The sequence below is a fragment of the Brachyhypopomus gauderio genome, unplaced genomic scaffold, assembly GCF_052324685.1.
Source record: "Brachyhypopomus gauderio isolate BG-103 unplaced genomic scaffold, BGAUD_0.2 sc67, whole genome shotgun sequence".
Lineage (NCBI taxonomy): Eukaryota > Metazoa > Chordata > Actinopteri > Gymnotiformes > Hypopomidae > Brachyhypopomus > Brachyhypopomus gauderio.
In genome coordinates this window covers 1884016-1896192 of record NW_027506888.1, presented here as the reverse complement: position 1 = coordinate 1896192, position 12177 = coordinate 1884016, and the positions used below count along the sequence as shown (strand labels likewise).

The 12177-nt window shown below is 44.0% G+C and overlaps 1 protein-coding gene across 10 annotated transcripts in view; it reads left to right on the top strand.

The window, feature by feature from the left end:
* LOC143490909 (somatostatin receptor type 5) overlaps positions 1-11945 on the top strand; it is a 16693-nt gene extending 4748 nt beyond the window's left edge. The window contains exons 3-7 of one of the 10 annotated variants that reach the window (XR_013125033.1): positions 5566-5590; positions 5790-6946; positions 7303-7364; positions 8651-8709; positions 8883-11945. Coding sequence is in view for 4 of the 10 variants with exons in the window: in XM_076989461.1 (XP_076845576.1) it covers positions 5566-5590; positions 5790-6178 (414 nt within the window). In the remaining 6 variants the exon portion in view is untranslated. Of the gene's footprint in view, positions 1-5565; positions 5591-5789; positions 8009-8650; positions 8828-8882 lie in introns of those variants that run through there. The other 9 variants (XR_013125037.1, XR_013125035.1, XR_013125032.1 and 6 more) reach the window with 9 other exon arrangements.
* The last annotated feature ends 232 nt before the right edge of the window (positions 11946-12177 follow it).

The following is a 12177-nucleotide window of genomic DNA, read 5'->3' as shown; positions in this document are numbered from 1 at the left end:
AAACCCTGGCTACATGTTCTAGAATGTTCTAATCTTCTAGAGTGCTGAATTTTCTAGATTTGCCATCTGTTCTTGATATGGCCAGTGTGGTTACGCAAAATAAGATTTCTCAGTCCATATGTTTCCAAGAGCATTTGTGCTCTTCTGCACATATGGCACAGTTAAGTCTTGGTGAGCTGCAGGGCTCTCCGGCATTTGGGTGCCGCGGTGTAAGTGCAGAACTGCCTTGGTCTGGGAGCCATCATGGGAGCTCAGCGTGAGAGAACTCTGGAACGCAGGGATGGAATAACTCTTCAAGGAAAAGTTTATTCCCTGTCTGCATGCCAGTGATCCTCATATGCACAACAAATCACAATCATTCAACACTTCCCTCCTCTAAAACACATTCTCCTTTACGACTTACAGCAACGTCTGCCAAATTGACTCCCCTCTCCTCCTCTCTCCTCTCCTTCACTCTTCTCCCCTCTCGTCTCCTCTCCTCTCATTCCCTCTCCTCTCCCATGTATAACTATGTAGTAATCCTCAGTGGATCTTAGCTAGAGTGCTGCTGTGTGTTGCCAAAGTACAGCATAGGTAGGAAACCCTTTCCACTTCCAGGATCAGCACTCATACTGCCTCTGTGGGAAGGGTTACTCAGTGTGTGTGTGTGTGTGTGTGTGTGTGTGTGTGTGTCCGTGTCCACACACGTGTACGCAAGCTTGCACACGTGGTATTTATCAGTCGTAGTTGACCTATTCAAGTTATATGAAGAATAATGTTATCACAAATTCCTTGGGAACTGAATTGCACATATGTTCTGTGTCAGTCTAGCTGTATGTACATGCACGAGTGTATATGCATGTGTATGTATGTGTACATGCACGAGTGTATATGCATGTGTATGTATGTGTTTGTGTGTATGTGTACGTACTTGGATCTTACAAACGTTAACCCCCACCCGAGAGCAGTCTGACTGGGAAGGCACGCAGTCTGGCCTCAAGACCACATGCCAGCTCTGTTGAAATCAACGGAGGACATTCACTCCCATGTCCCATGATCCTCTAGTGCAGATACAAATACACATCAGGCAGGGAGCTCAGGACAGCAGGCTAAATCCTCATCACAATCACAGGGGATAAAGAAAACCGGAGAGGGTTACTAATCAAACGCACAGAGCATTTAAACCGGCCCAGACTGGCTGCTCCTGAAGACAGAGGTCCTGAAATCTCTGTCCTGCAAGGAAGGGGTTGTCCTGCGGTCCCTTGGGTAGGTTGACGTCCTGGAGTGTGGGATCCTTGAGAGGACCTATCAGGGGCCTCACCTGCGCTCACCGAAGCCCTCCGGTTCTATTTTAAAATAGAAGATAAGAGAATTTGTTAAGTACATTCTGAAGAGATCACCTGCCAAACACTGACCGCTGATATGAGTTCCTCGAAATACGTTCCCTCTTACACACTTGTGAATATGATATCCTGACTTAACAGCTCTGGATCAGGAAGCATGAGGGATCTATCTTGAGTAGATCACTGATAGTAAAGTCAACTCCAGGGAAAGGTCAGTTTCATAATAATGGTGGGCGTAGGTCTCGCAGTCTGCTGTTCCTCGAACTTCGAAACGTTCCACCATTGTGCTGTGGCCGGACAAACAGTACGGAATGTACTTGTCCTTGGAGAGTTGTCTCCCTGTGGCTGGCCGCTCGCCTTGTGGGACGCAGGCCTGGTGCCGAGCCGAAGGGACACTCTAGACAGGGGACGAACTAGACAGGGGACAAACTAGACAGGGGACGATCTAGACGGAGGACGCTCTTGATGGGTGACGCACATGATGGGCTTGCATGTGTTTCTGCTGGGCAGAGTGTATACTACCTGCCCCCACACACACACACACACACACACACACACACACACCCTGGGGACCCTGGTGAAGTGGAGCAGGGTTTCATAGACAGGATGGACCATTTATGTCCAGCAGATTTTGAATTTAATTTAATTCTTTATGGTCATATGCAGGTTAACACAGGTCAACGATGCAATGAAAAGCTTTGAAAAAGAGACCGTAATGCCAGAGACTAACGCTAGACAGTAAAATAGAATTTAAATAAAAACAAAAACAAATATTAACAAAATAGAGAATATAAAGATGCAGGTGGGGGTGCAGCAGCAGTAGACATATGTCACTAAGTGCAGAATTATTATAATGTATGTAGTGTTATTGCCAACAGTTCAGTAGTCTATTGCCTGTGGGTATTAAGTGTCTTTGAGACTTTGTGTGTGCTGGTAGAATACTATGATGTCTGCCAGAGGGATGCAGATGAAAAAGTCCTTATGCTGGATAGGTGTAGTCTTTAATGATTCTGTGTGCTTTATGCAGACACTACTTCTGGTAGATATCTTGGATGGTGATGTCATACTGCTACTAGTGATGTCACTGGTAGCAGTATGACATCACTTGAAGCAATGTGATGTCACTGGTAGCAGTATGACATCACTTGAAGCAGTGTGACGTCACTGGTAGCAGTATGACATCACTTGAAGCAGTGTGATGTCACTGGTAGCAGTATGACATCACTTGAAGCAGTGTGACGTCACTGGTAGCAGTATGACATCACTTGAAGCAGTGTGACGTCACTGGTAGCAGTATGACATCACCATCCAAGACATCTACCAGAAGTAGTGTCTGCATAACGCACACAGGATTCTGCTTCCACTGATGTCAAACTGCCAGCAGTGATGTCACGCTGCTTCTGGTGATGTCATACTGGTACCGCTGATGTCATACTGCTACCGCCGATGTCATACTGTTACCGTGATGCCCTCTGCTGTTCGTACCACCCTCTGTAGTGCAGATGCCATTGTTGCGATGGTGTACTGCATGCACTCCAAACTAGGGATGTCCCAATCCAGCTTTTTGAACTTCCGATCCGATACCGGCCGATACGGATACCGGCCTATCCGAGCATGTATTGAAGTTTTAAGTTATTTAGCCAACTTACTTTGTTGTCAAACTCGTGTTGAAACGTTTTACTCTTGATAACAAGTAGCCAGCTGAATTAGGTGTGTTTGAATAATACACAATGGTTGGTAAGGAGAAACTAACCTGTTTATTTAGCAATGAATAAACTCAAAATAGACAAAATAATAAATAACAAACAGTAAAACCAGTAATCAGTAAAAATCAGTAAACCAAGGATTAAAAAGCCTTAAGTGCAAATAATATTGTAAATTGTATTAAAAAAGCAACACACACAACCTGAGTAGAAAATAGTCTATTAACAGCATCATCTTGAGTGCTATATTAATCAGTGCTCTTGAACAAGTGTAAACCAAAGCTTTAAAAAAAAATCAGTGCAAATATCGTAAACTATTTAAAAGCAAAATGCCTTCTACTCCCCCAATCTCCTCCACACTTTGCTGCCCCATCTACACACTCCCTTCAATTCCAACTGTTTGCCCTGCCTGCAGTCCAAGCATGATGGGGAGATTCTTTTTTACAAAGACGAACATATCAATATGGAATTGAAATCTTCGGTTTTCTTTAGAAACTCCTCATGTTGTTTATGGTGGTATTTCGCTAAATGCTTGATTAGATTGGTTGTATTAAAAGTATTAAAAGCTCTTACAGCTTTACCACCACGCTTGACTTTACTGTGGCATATGTTACACTCTACCTCTTCGTCTTTGTCATCCTTTAAGGTAAAATAATCCCACACAACTGACATTTTTACCGATAAATTCAAATTTACATGGCCGTCCTAATGGTTAGGAGATGCCGCTAAGCTAAATTGGGGAGATGCTATGCTCGTGTGCTGAAGGTGTGCTGGAAAATGCACACCGGATTTTACTCGCACCGGCGAAAACACAGCAAAAACTGAAATGGATCATCTGAATTGGTGCGTTGGAAAAGTCCGGATCGGACTTTCAAAAAAAAAAAACTGGATTGGCAGTCTGGATCGGCATTTTCTCGTGCCTGCCGATCTGATACCGATACGCAGTTTTTGCAAATATCGACGGCCGATCCGATCCAAATATCGGATCGGGACAAGCCTACTCCAAACTTTTGTTTCAATGTACAAGGCCTTAGTCGGCTGATTCTACACAGATCTCACTGAACACTGACTTTAGAATATCACAGCATTTCACATGCAGAGCTTCACATGATCTCATGCTCTTTCTCTCTATTTTATATGTCTTTACAAGTTTCACTTCAGTTAAAAGTTGGCTTGACTATATCACAAGATTGCCAAAGTCTACAAAGAAAGAGAAAGATCCCACTAAAGTCTCACCGAATCCCACTGTTAAACTGACAATATACATTCAACAAAAGTAGCAAGTTAATAGTTTTCTCTCTCTCTCTCTCTCTCTCTCTCTCTCACTCGCTCATATCCTTTGTTCAGTAGGGTGACCAGGGAGCAGGAACACTACAGAATCTTACATCAAAGCTGCTTCTGACTCAAAGTTAGACTTAAGCCCTCAGACCTGAATAGCCTCTAGGCTTAAACTAGCCAAACTGTCCAGAGATCAGTCTGCAGTGTAAGTTGAGTTCCAGTGTACAACCCCAGGGATCATATTTGTACTCTGCATGTCTAAAACTGGATGACTTCAAGTGTCCTGCCGTCCCACTTCAGAGGGTGACAATCAGCTGCAGTAGGGTTAGCATAGTTTGACAATGATGCTTAACATACCAAAGATTTGACAAGAATGTTGAGGAAAGGCTTGAGAAACAAACACACACACACACACACACACACACAGAACGAGAGAGAGAGAGAGAGAGAGAGAGAGAGAGAGAGAGAGTCGAGGCCTTGGCTTCTTAGTAGTTGAATTACACTCAATAAAAAACAGATTGTAACTCTGGTAATAATACAAAACGCAGTGCAAAAGTAAAAATAATAAATAAATAAATAAAGCGGAGACTATAAAAATAAATGTATCACTGGAAAGACAGATAGGCAGCTGTTTCTCTAAAGACAGTGTGTACAAGATGTTCACCCACATGTCAGTGTGTAACTAAAGTATTACGTAGTGAGAAGGGAGTATGGGGGGGGGGGGGGGGGGGGGGGGTGGAGCTCTGGCAGCGCAGCAGGGTTCCTCTGTGCTGGGGAACTGTGTGTGGAGACCAGTGGAGAACATGCCGCAATCCTACCAGTCTAACAATCTGTAGACATTCCTAACCCAAATACAAGAATAAAGTCATTTACTTAGCAGGGTTAATTTTCCAAAAGCTTCTGAATTGAGGTACCAGATGGAGAATTGTAAGAGACACTAGATATTATTATTATTAGAGAAAATACCAATATATGATAAGATGTCAGTCGTGTTCTGATTAATGCAAATCCAATTGCATTTATTTTGGATTTTATGGAGTGTGTGTGTGTGTGTGTGTGTGTGTGTGTGTGTGTGTGTGTGTGTGTGTGTGTGGTGCGTGCCAGCATGTGTTCATGTGCGCATGCCAAGTAATGTGTTTTATTTTACACATATGCTACATGTATATATGTGTCAACACATTGATGCACCCTCCACACACACACACAGACACACATGCAGTGGCTATTCCAGCGTGTGTGTCTTGTTCTGTGTGTCTCTGCAGGACGTGCCCCTGAAGCCCTGCTCAGGTCTGGCCCTGGAGCCCCTGTCTGCAAGGCCCAAAGTCATTGGTCATTCATCAGTCTAAACCCTGCACTCTCTCTCTCCCTTTTATTTCTGTCTGTGATTCACCTCTCTCTCCCTCCCTCTTTCTCTTGCGATCTCTCTATCTTCACCACATCTGTCCGTGCATTCGTCTGTCCGTCTGATGCTGGCTTCCTGTTGAAGGTGTGGCCTTATACGCCAGCCCCGCCTCCTGTGACACCGGTGACCACACCCTCTCACACAGCAGAGATCAGCCTTCACCCAGCTGTTGCCACGGAACGCTCCAGCCTCAACATTTGACCTTGCAGCTGTTATGCTACATCCAATCAGAGCAAGGCATGGATTCTGAGTACTTTGCCTTCATTGGAGGAAACAGGAAGGGTGGGGCTGCGAAGACAAGAGGAAAACGATTGGAAGCAGGAAAGCTCAGGGAGGCAGATGGGAAGGGCTTGCTTCGTTGTAGTTTTAAGATGTGTTTCAAGTTTACTAAGAGTTTAAAGAACACGCACACACATGGACACGCACACAAACCATATACACATTTACTGTCTTACCCAAAACTCAGAACATGAGTCACAACCACATTGTTGATGAGAAATGCACACTGCTCACAAATGCTGATAATTAGTTTATCACTCACACACGCACACACAGAGTTTCTGAACTGGTGCATAGCCCTGCAGAAAGAAACAACGACACCTCACTTGGGACAGAAACTCTGTGCACCGTGTGCTGCTATTTACTCTGACACACTGCATTTGGTACTCAAAGTCCCATGGTCCTCTGCACCACCCCAGTTTGTTGCAAATGCTCCATCAGACAGCACACCTCTCTCCCCTTTGCCCTGTATTCAGACCTCGACCCTTACCTTGACCCCCCAGGCTTGTGTGTGTCACACCAGCTTACTGATTCCTGTAGTGCTCAGTCCCGCTCCACAAATCCAACTTCACTGTGTGTAACTGGGCACCCTGTATAGCTGATTGGTCACTGTGGTCACCTGACCCTGAGGTCAGCGCAGGCCAGATTGCCTGATGTAGCCACAGCCCCCGAGACCTGAACAGAACATCCTTCTGCATCCTTCAGACAGAGCTGGCCAATGTGACGTGACACGTGCACGTGGTGGCTGTGGGTAAACGTGAGACTTTTCCGGATGGCAAATCTTCATCAGTAAAGAGGAAACCCCATGTGTCGTAAACACAGTGAAGTGCCTTTCTTGTTTTCAGGCATGACGAGATCGCCGTTCAGACTGCCGCTGAGACCGCCGCTCACAGACACAGCCTGAGAACCGCTCTTCTGTACTGCTATGTGTTTCTCCACTCGTCCTGTCTGTTAGCTTCTGGGTTTGTATAAATCAATGTGTATCTGTTCATTTGGATTTAGCAATATTATTGCATTGGTTTATATATATTCAACATATATTCAGTATTTTATATTGTATATAATAATATATACATGGAGGAAAATATTCTAGAATGCAGTTGCCTGGAGATTAACCCATTGCCATGACAAAAAGAAGCATGTAGTGATGTCTCCATAACTGCCACATCATGGCTTTCCTGAACGTCACTGACATAGATGCCTTAGGTTTTTTTTTTTTGTTTTTTGGCAAGATGTTTGCATTTCCCTTCTTTGTTTTTGGAGGAAGAAATTCTCTTGCCCTCTTGCCCTCTGCTGCTTGCCCTCTTTAACCATGTAGAACCTCCAGCACGTCTGGGAAGAGGCTCTGAGAACGTCTCACTGTGTGTTCACTTATTTGGTGTGAGTATTGTGCTCTTTGTTGATGCAACAGAAGTTGTGTATCTCAGTTGATGTTTAAATGTGCCAGTCTTACCATTACTGCACACATACATGTGCACACACTCACACACATCCATTTTTAGCTTGTGTTTTATCTAATCTCTTGTAACCAGAAGGAGCCTGTAACCCCACAAGTTGTGTTGAGGGTCATGATGGCTACAGGACCCTGACACAGGCCATATATGGTTCTAAAGGACTTGGTGGTTCCTTGTCGTTATATGCATGGATCCTTTTCCAACAGAATACCAAAATATACACCAATACTACTAAATATACCTACAGTATAACTTTTACAGTCAAGTACTGGCCAAAAATGAAGTACAATTATCTCTTCCTATATAAGAAAATTAAATGAGAATTTTTTTTTTCATTTTGGTGGAGTGGGTGTGGTTGTAAAGAAAGGCCACGCCTCTAGATGAAAGGCCACGCCTCTAGAAGGGAGGGGTGTTCCGGATGGCCTTCTCTGCTTCTGTGCTTGTGTTTAACACTGTGCTTCAGTGAACATGCACCATAGTAACAGCTCATCGAACAAGTTCCCTTCATGAAACACATTTGCTATGTAAATATATATTTTGATTCTAAATAAAAAATACGATATCACATGTCTTCTTCTTTCCTGGGTTGGTCTTCTCTTAAATTTAGATTTAAAAAGCTTTAATGACATAAAACATTTTTGTATGTCTCAAAGCTCAAATGCCATTGCGGTGTCACTGCATACATGACAACAGAAAAACACAAGAAATAGAAACAGGCTAAAGGAATCCTGCACTGTTTATCAATCTAGTCCACATCACTGGGGCATGATTGTTTACCACAGATGATCATTTGGTGTATTTTCAAGTACTGTTTTGAACTGTTGATTCAAAACACTTTTATGAGCCCCGAAGGCAGTTATGGACAATAGACTTAGATTGGGCTCAAGATGCATGATGAGATTGTGATGCATGATGAGATTCAAAATGCTGCATAAGATTGGGAGATCATGAGATTGATCCGCAATGATGCCTCAACTTTCTGTGCACAGCAAATCGTCTGAGCTGTCCCCCGTCCCTTTGAGGGGGACAGTGAGTGACAGGCATGCTCTCCTCCAAGTATTAGACTGAGATTACTTTCAAAATGCAGATGAAGATTGAAATTAATTTCAAAATGATATAGTATTCCTTATTACTATTTAAAACGTATTACTAACTAAGCTAATGATTACAGATAGACTTGCCTACACCTATGTATGTCTGTTTGGTTTGCAGGATTGTAAACACATACCTAAACAACCAGAAGGATGCTTCAGGCTTCACCCACTCTGCATGTGTGTCTGCTCTCTCTCTCCCCTACATATCTCCTGTCTCGATCAATTCCTCTCCTCCTACATCATGATTGAATTACTACCCTCCACCCCCAATGGGGCCCCTGCCTGCCTGGACCCACCGCCTCAGCCCCCTGCTGCCTCCAACCCCCCCCCCCCACTCCCCACCCACACAGGCCCCTGCCTGCCTCCACCCAACGCCTCAGCCCCCTGCTTCCTCCACCTTTCTGCTCCATCACTCCATCACATCGCTTTGGGTCTTTTGTGCACTTCCCTGGCTGGGTGGAAATCGGAGTCTTCATATTACATTATTAAATTGCATTAAATTTTTATGTCTGATGAAAACAACGTCGGTATGATGTGGGCATCAACTTGAGGCTCTCCGGACACAGGTGATAAGCAGTGAGTGAGACGATGATAAAGAGTGAGACTGAGTGAGACAGTGAACTTGAGTAAGCTTGAAGGAGACACTGATTGATGTTGAGTGAGAATTAGATTAAGTGAGATAGTGATTGAGAATTAGTTTGAGTATGTCATTGAGTGAGAGTGAGACAGAGAATGACAGTGATACAGTGAGTGAGAGTGAGCTTTATTCAAGCACATTCTCTAAACAAGGCCTCTGTAGGCTTACAGTACACCTGTAAGAGAGTGTGCTGTATGATGAGAGTGCAGGTTGAGGAGAATGTCAGGTAAGGAGAGTGTCAGGTAAGGAGAGTGTCAGGTAAGGAGAGAGGCAGTACATGGAGAGAGGAGTGTGCAGGGCAAGGAGAGTGTCATAGTGAGGAGGAAAAACTCCTCTTTCCTCTCCTGCACTGCAAGCAACATGCAGGACACTCTCAGAATGTTGTGCTCTGCTTGTTGACATGGAGATTTATATTTCTCACTGATCATTTATATCTAAGATCATAGAAAAAGCTGTTGCCCAGCAATTATGCCTATATCTGCATAGGCATCACATATTTGAAAAGTTCCAATCTGGTTTTAGGCCCCATCACAGTACTGAAACAGCATTAGTTAAAGTAACAAATGACCTCCTCCTTGCTTCAGATCAAGGTTATGTATCGCTGTTAGTGCTTCTTGATCTTAGTGCAGCTTTCGACACAATTGATCATAGGATCTTGCTAGAAAGGTTAGAACGCTGGGTTGGAGTCTCTGGCACAGCCCTTTCATGGTTTCATTCTTACTTAACAAATCGCTATCAGTTTGTAGAGCTCAATAATATTCCATCCAAACGTACAAAAGTTAAATATGGGATCCCGCAAGGCTCCATTCTAGGACCACTATTATTTACATTATATATGCTACCACTGGGCACAGTTATAAACAAACATGGTGTCAATTTTCACTGCTATGCAGATGACACTCAACTTTACATTGTCACGTTACGGTCCCCGAACCCTTCCTTTGGGGCGTGTGTTAACGTGGTCTGCGTCTATTCGTCTGCGTCAGTGTAGCTCCGTGGGTTCGGGTGCGTCTTGTCATTATCCGTCTCACCTGTGGCTCGTCTCGTCATCACGTGGGGTTGATGTGGTCTGTCTATTTAATGTGCGTTCGCGCAGTGTCTTGTGCTCGTCGTTGTCTAAGTCTACACGTTTCAGTGTGAGTGGTCTATGTTTTACATGCGCTGTCTTGCGCAATAGTTGTAGAAATAAACGTGACGTCTGCTAAAACAAGGATCTGTGTCTCGTCCTTCGCCTCGCACCCATCGTCACATACATATCAGCCAAACCTGATGACAAACTCAGTTTAAGAAAAATTGAGGCCTGTGTAAGAGATATTAAATGCTGGATGTCTCTAAACTTCCTCCAACTTAATGAGGACAAAACAGAAGTTCTCCTTCTGGGCCCTAAGGGCTCAAAACAGAAAATTCCAGATCTAATGCTTAATCTCGCAGGCTACCCCATTACACCTGGCACAGTAGCCAAAAACCTAGGCGTCATACTCGACTCTGACCTATCATTTGATAAATACATAGATAATACTACTAGGATAGCTTTTCTACATCTCCGTAACATTGCTAAATTAAGAAATGCATTATCACAGGATGATGCGGAAAAATTGGTGCATGCCTTTGTTAGCTCTAGATTAGACTACTGCAATGCACTACTGTCAGGATGTTCAAATAGGAATCTAAATAAACTTCAAATAGTTCAAAATGCCGCAGCCAGGGTTCTGACCAGAACTAGAAAATTTCAGCATATCAGTCCAGTCCTATCAGCCCTGCATTGGCTCCCAGTTAAATTCCGTATTGACTTTTAAATTCTTTTATTATCTTATAAAGCATTGCACGGGCTTGCTCCTGAGTACCTTCAGGAACTTATTTCCTATTACGAACCCCCACGCCCACTAAGATCACAGGGTGCTGGTCTTTTATTAGTTCCAAAAATTAATAAGAATAAGGTAACAGCAGGGGGAAGAGCCTTTTCTTGTAAGGCCCCCCAGCTTTGGAATAATCTTCCTAAATGCGTCCGGGACTCCGACACAGTCACAATCTTTAAGTCTAGGTTAAAAACCCACTTATTTAGTTTAGCGTTTGATAATTAATATCCCCCCTTAGATAAAAGTACAGATCCAGGGGTTCATAGACGAAGGGTTTTATGGTAGACTGGGGCGCTGGTGCTGTCGTCCTGTCACTGCTCGTGGTCACTCAAGTTTGTTGACAGTGCAGTGGACGGATGCCATTGTCTCAGAATGCCCCCAAGCCTATGTTACCTTCTGGTTCTGCCTTTTTAGCTAGGCTGTAATAATTTAACTAAATGCCGGAGTTGCTGCCACACTCCGGAAATGTTTATAATTTTACCTGTCCTGTATATGTCCTCATACAGAGCTAATTTTCCCTGTTTCATTTCTCCACATGGCTGCCCGCCTGCTTGAGGAATAATGAGATGAGGAGACCAGCGATCCATCCTGAGCCAGCCACCTCCTGCCTAACCGGATGCATACATCATGATGGACATTATTACATATTTTTCCTTTTCTTTCTCTTCTTTCTGTCTAAATTGTTGTTGTTGTCATGGTGACCGGTGTCGGCCAGAGGAGGATGGGTTCCCCCCCTGAGTCTTGGTTCCTCTCAAGGTTTCTTCCTCATGCAAAAAACTAGGGAGTTTTTCCTTGCCACTGTCGCCTTTGGCTTGCTCACTGGGGGCTAGGACTCGGCACTTGTAAAGCTGCTTTGTGACAACAACTGTTGTAAAAAGCGCTATATAAATAAAATTTGATTGATTGATTGATTGATCTTCCTCCATTATCTTTAGCAGATCCCTTTAACCCTACCACCCCATCACTGAACCTCCCTACTAACACCCCATCACTGAACCTAACACCCCATCACTGAACCTAACACCCCATCACTGAACCTCCCTACTAACACCCCATCACTGAACCTCACTACTAACACCCCATCACTGAACCTCACTACTAACACCCCATCACTGAACCTCCCTACTAACACCCCATCACTGAACCTAACAC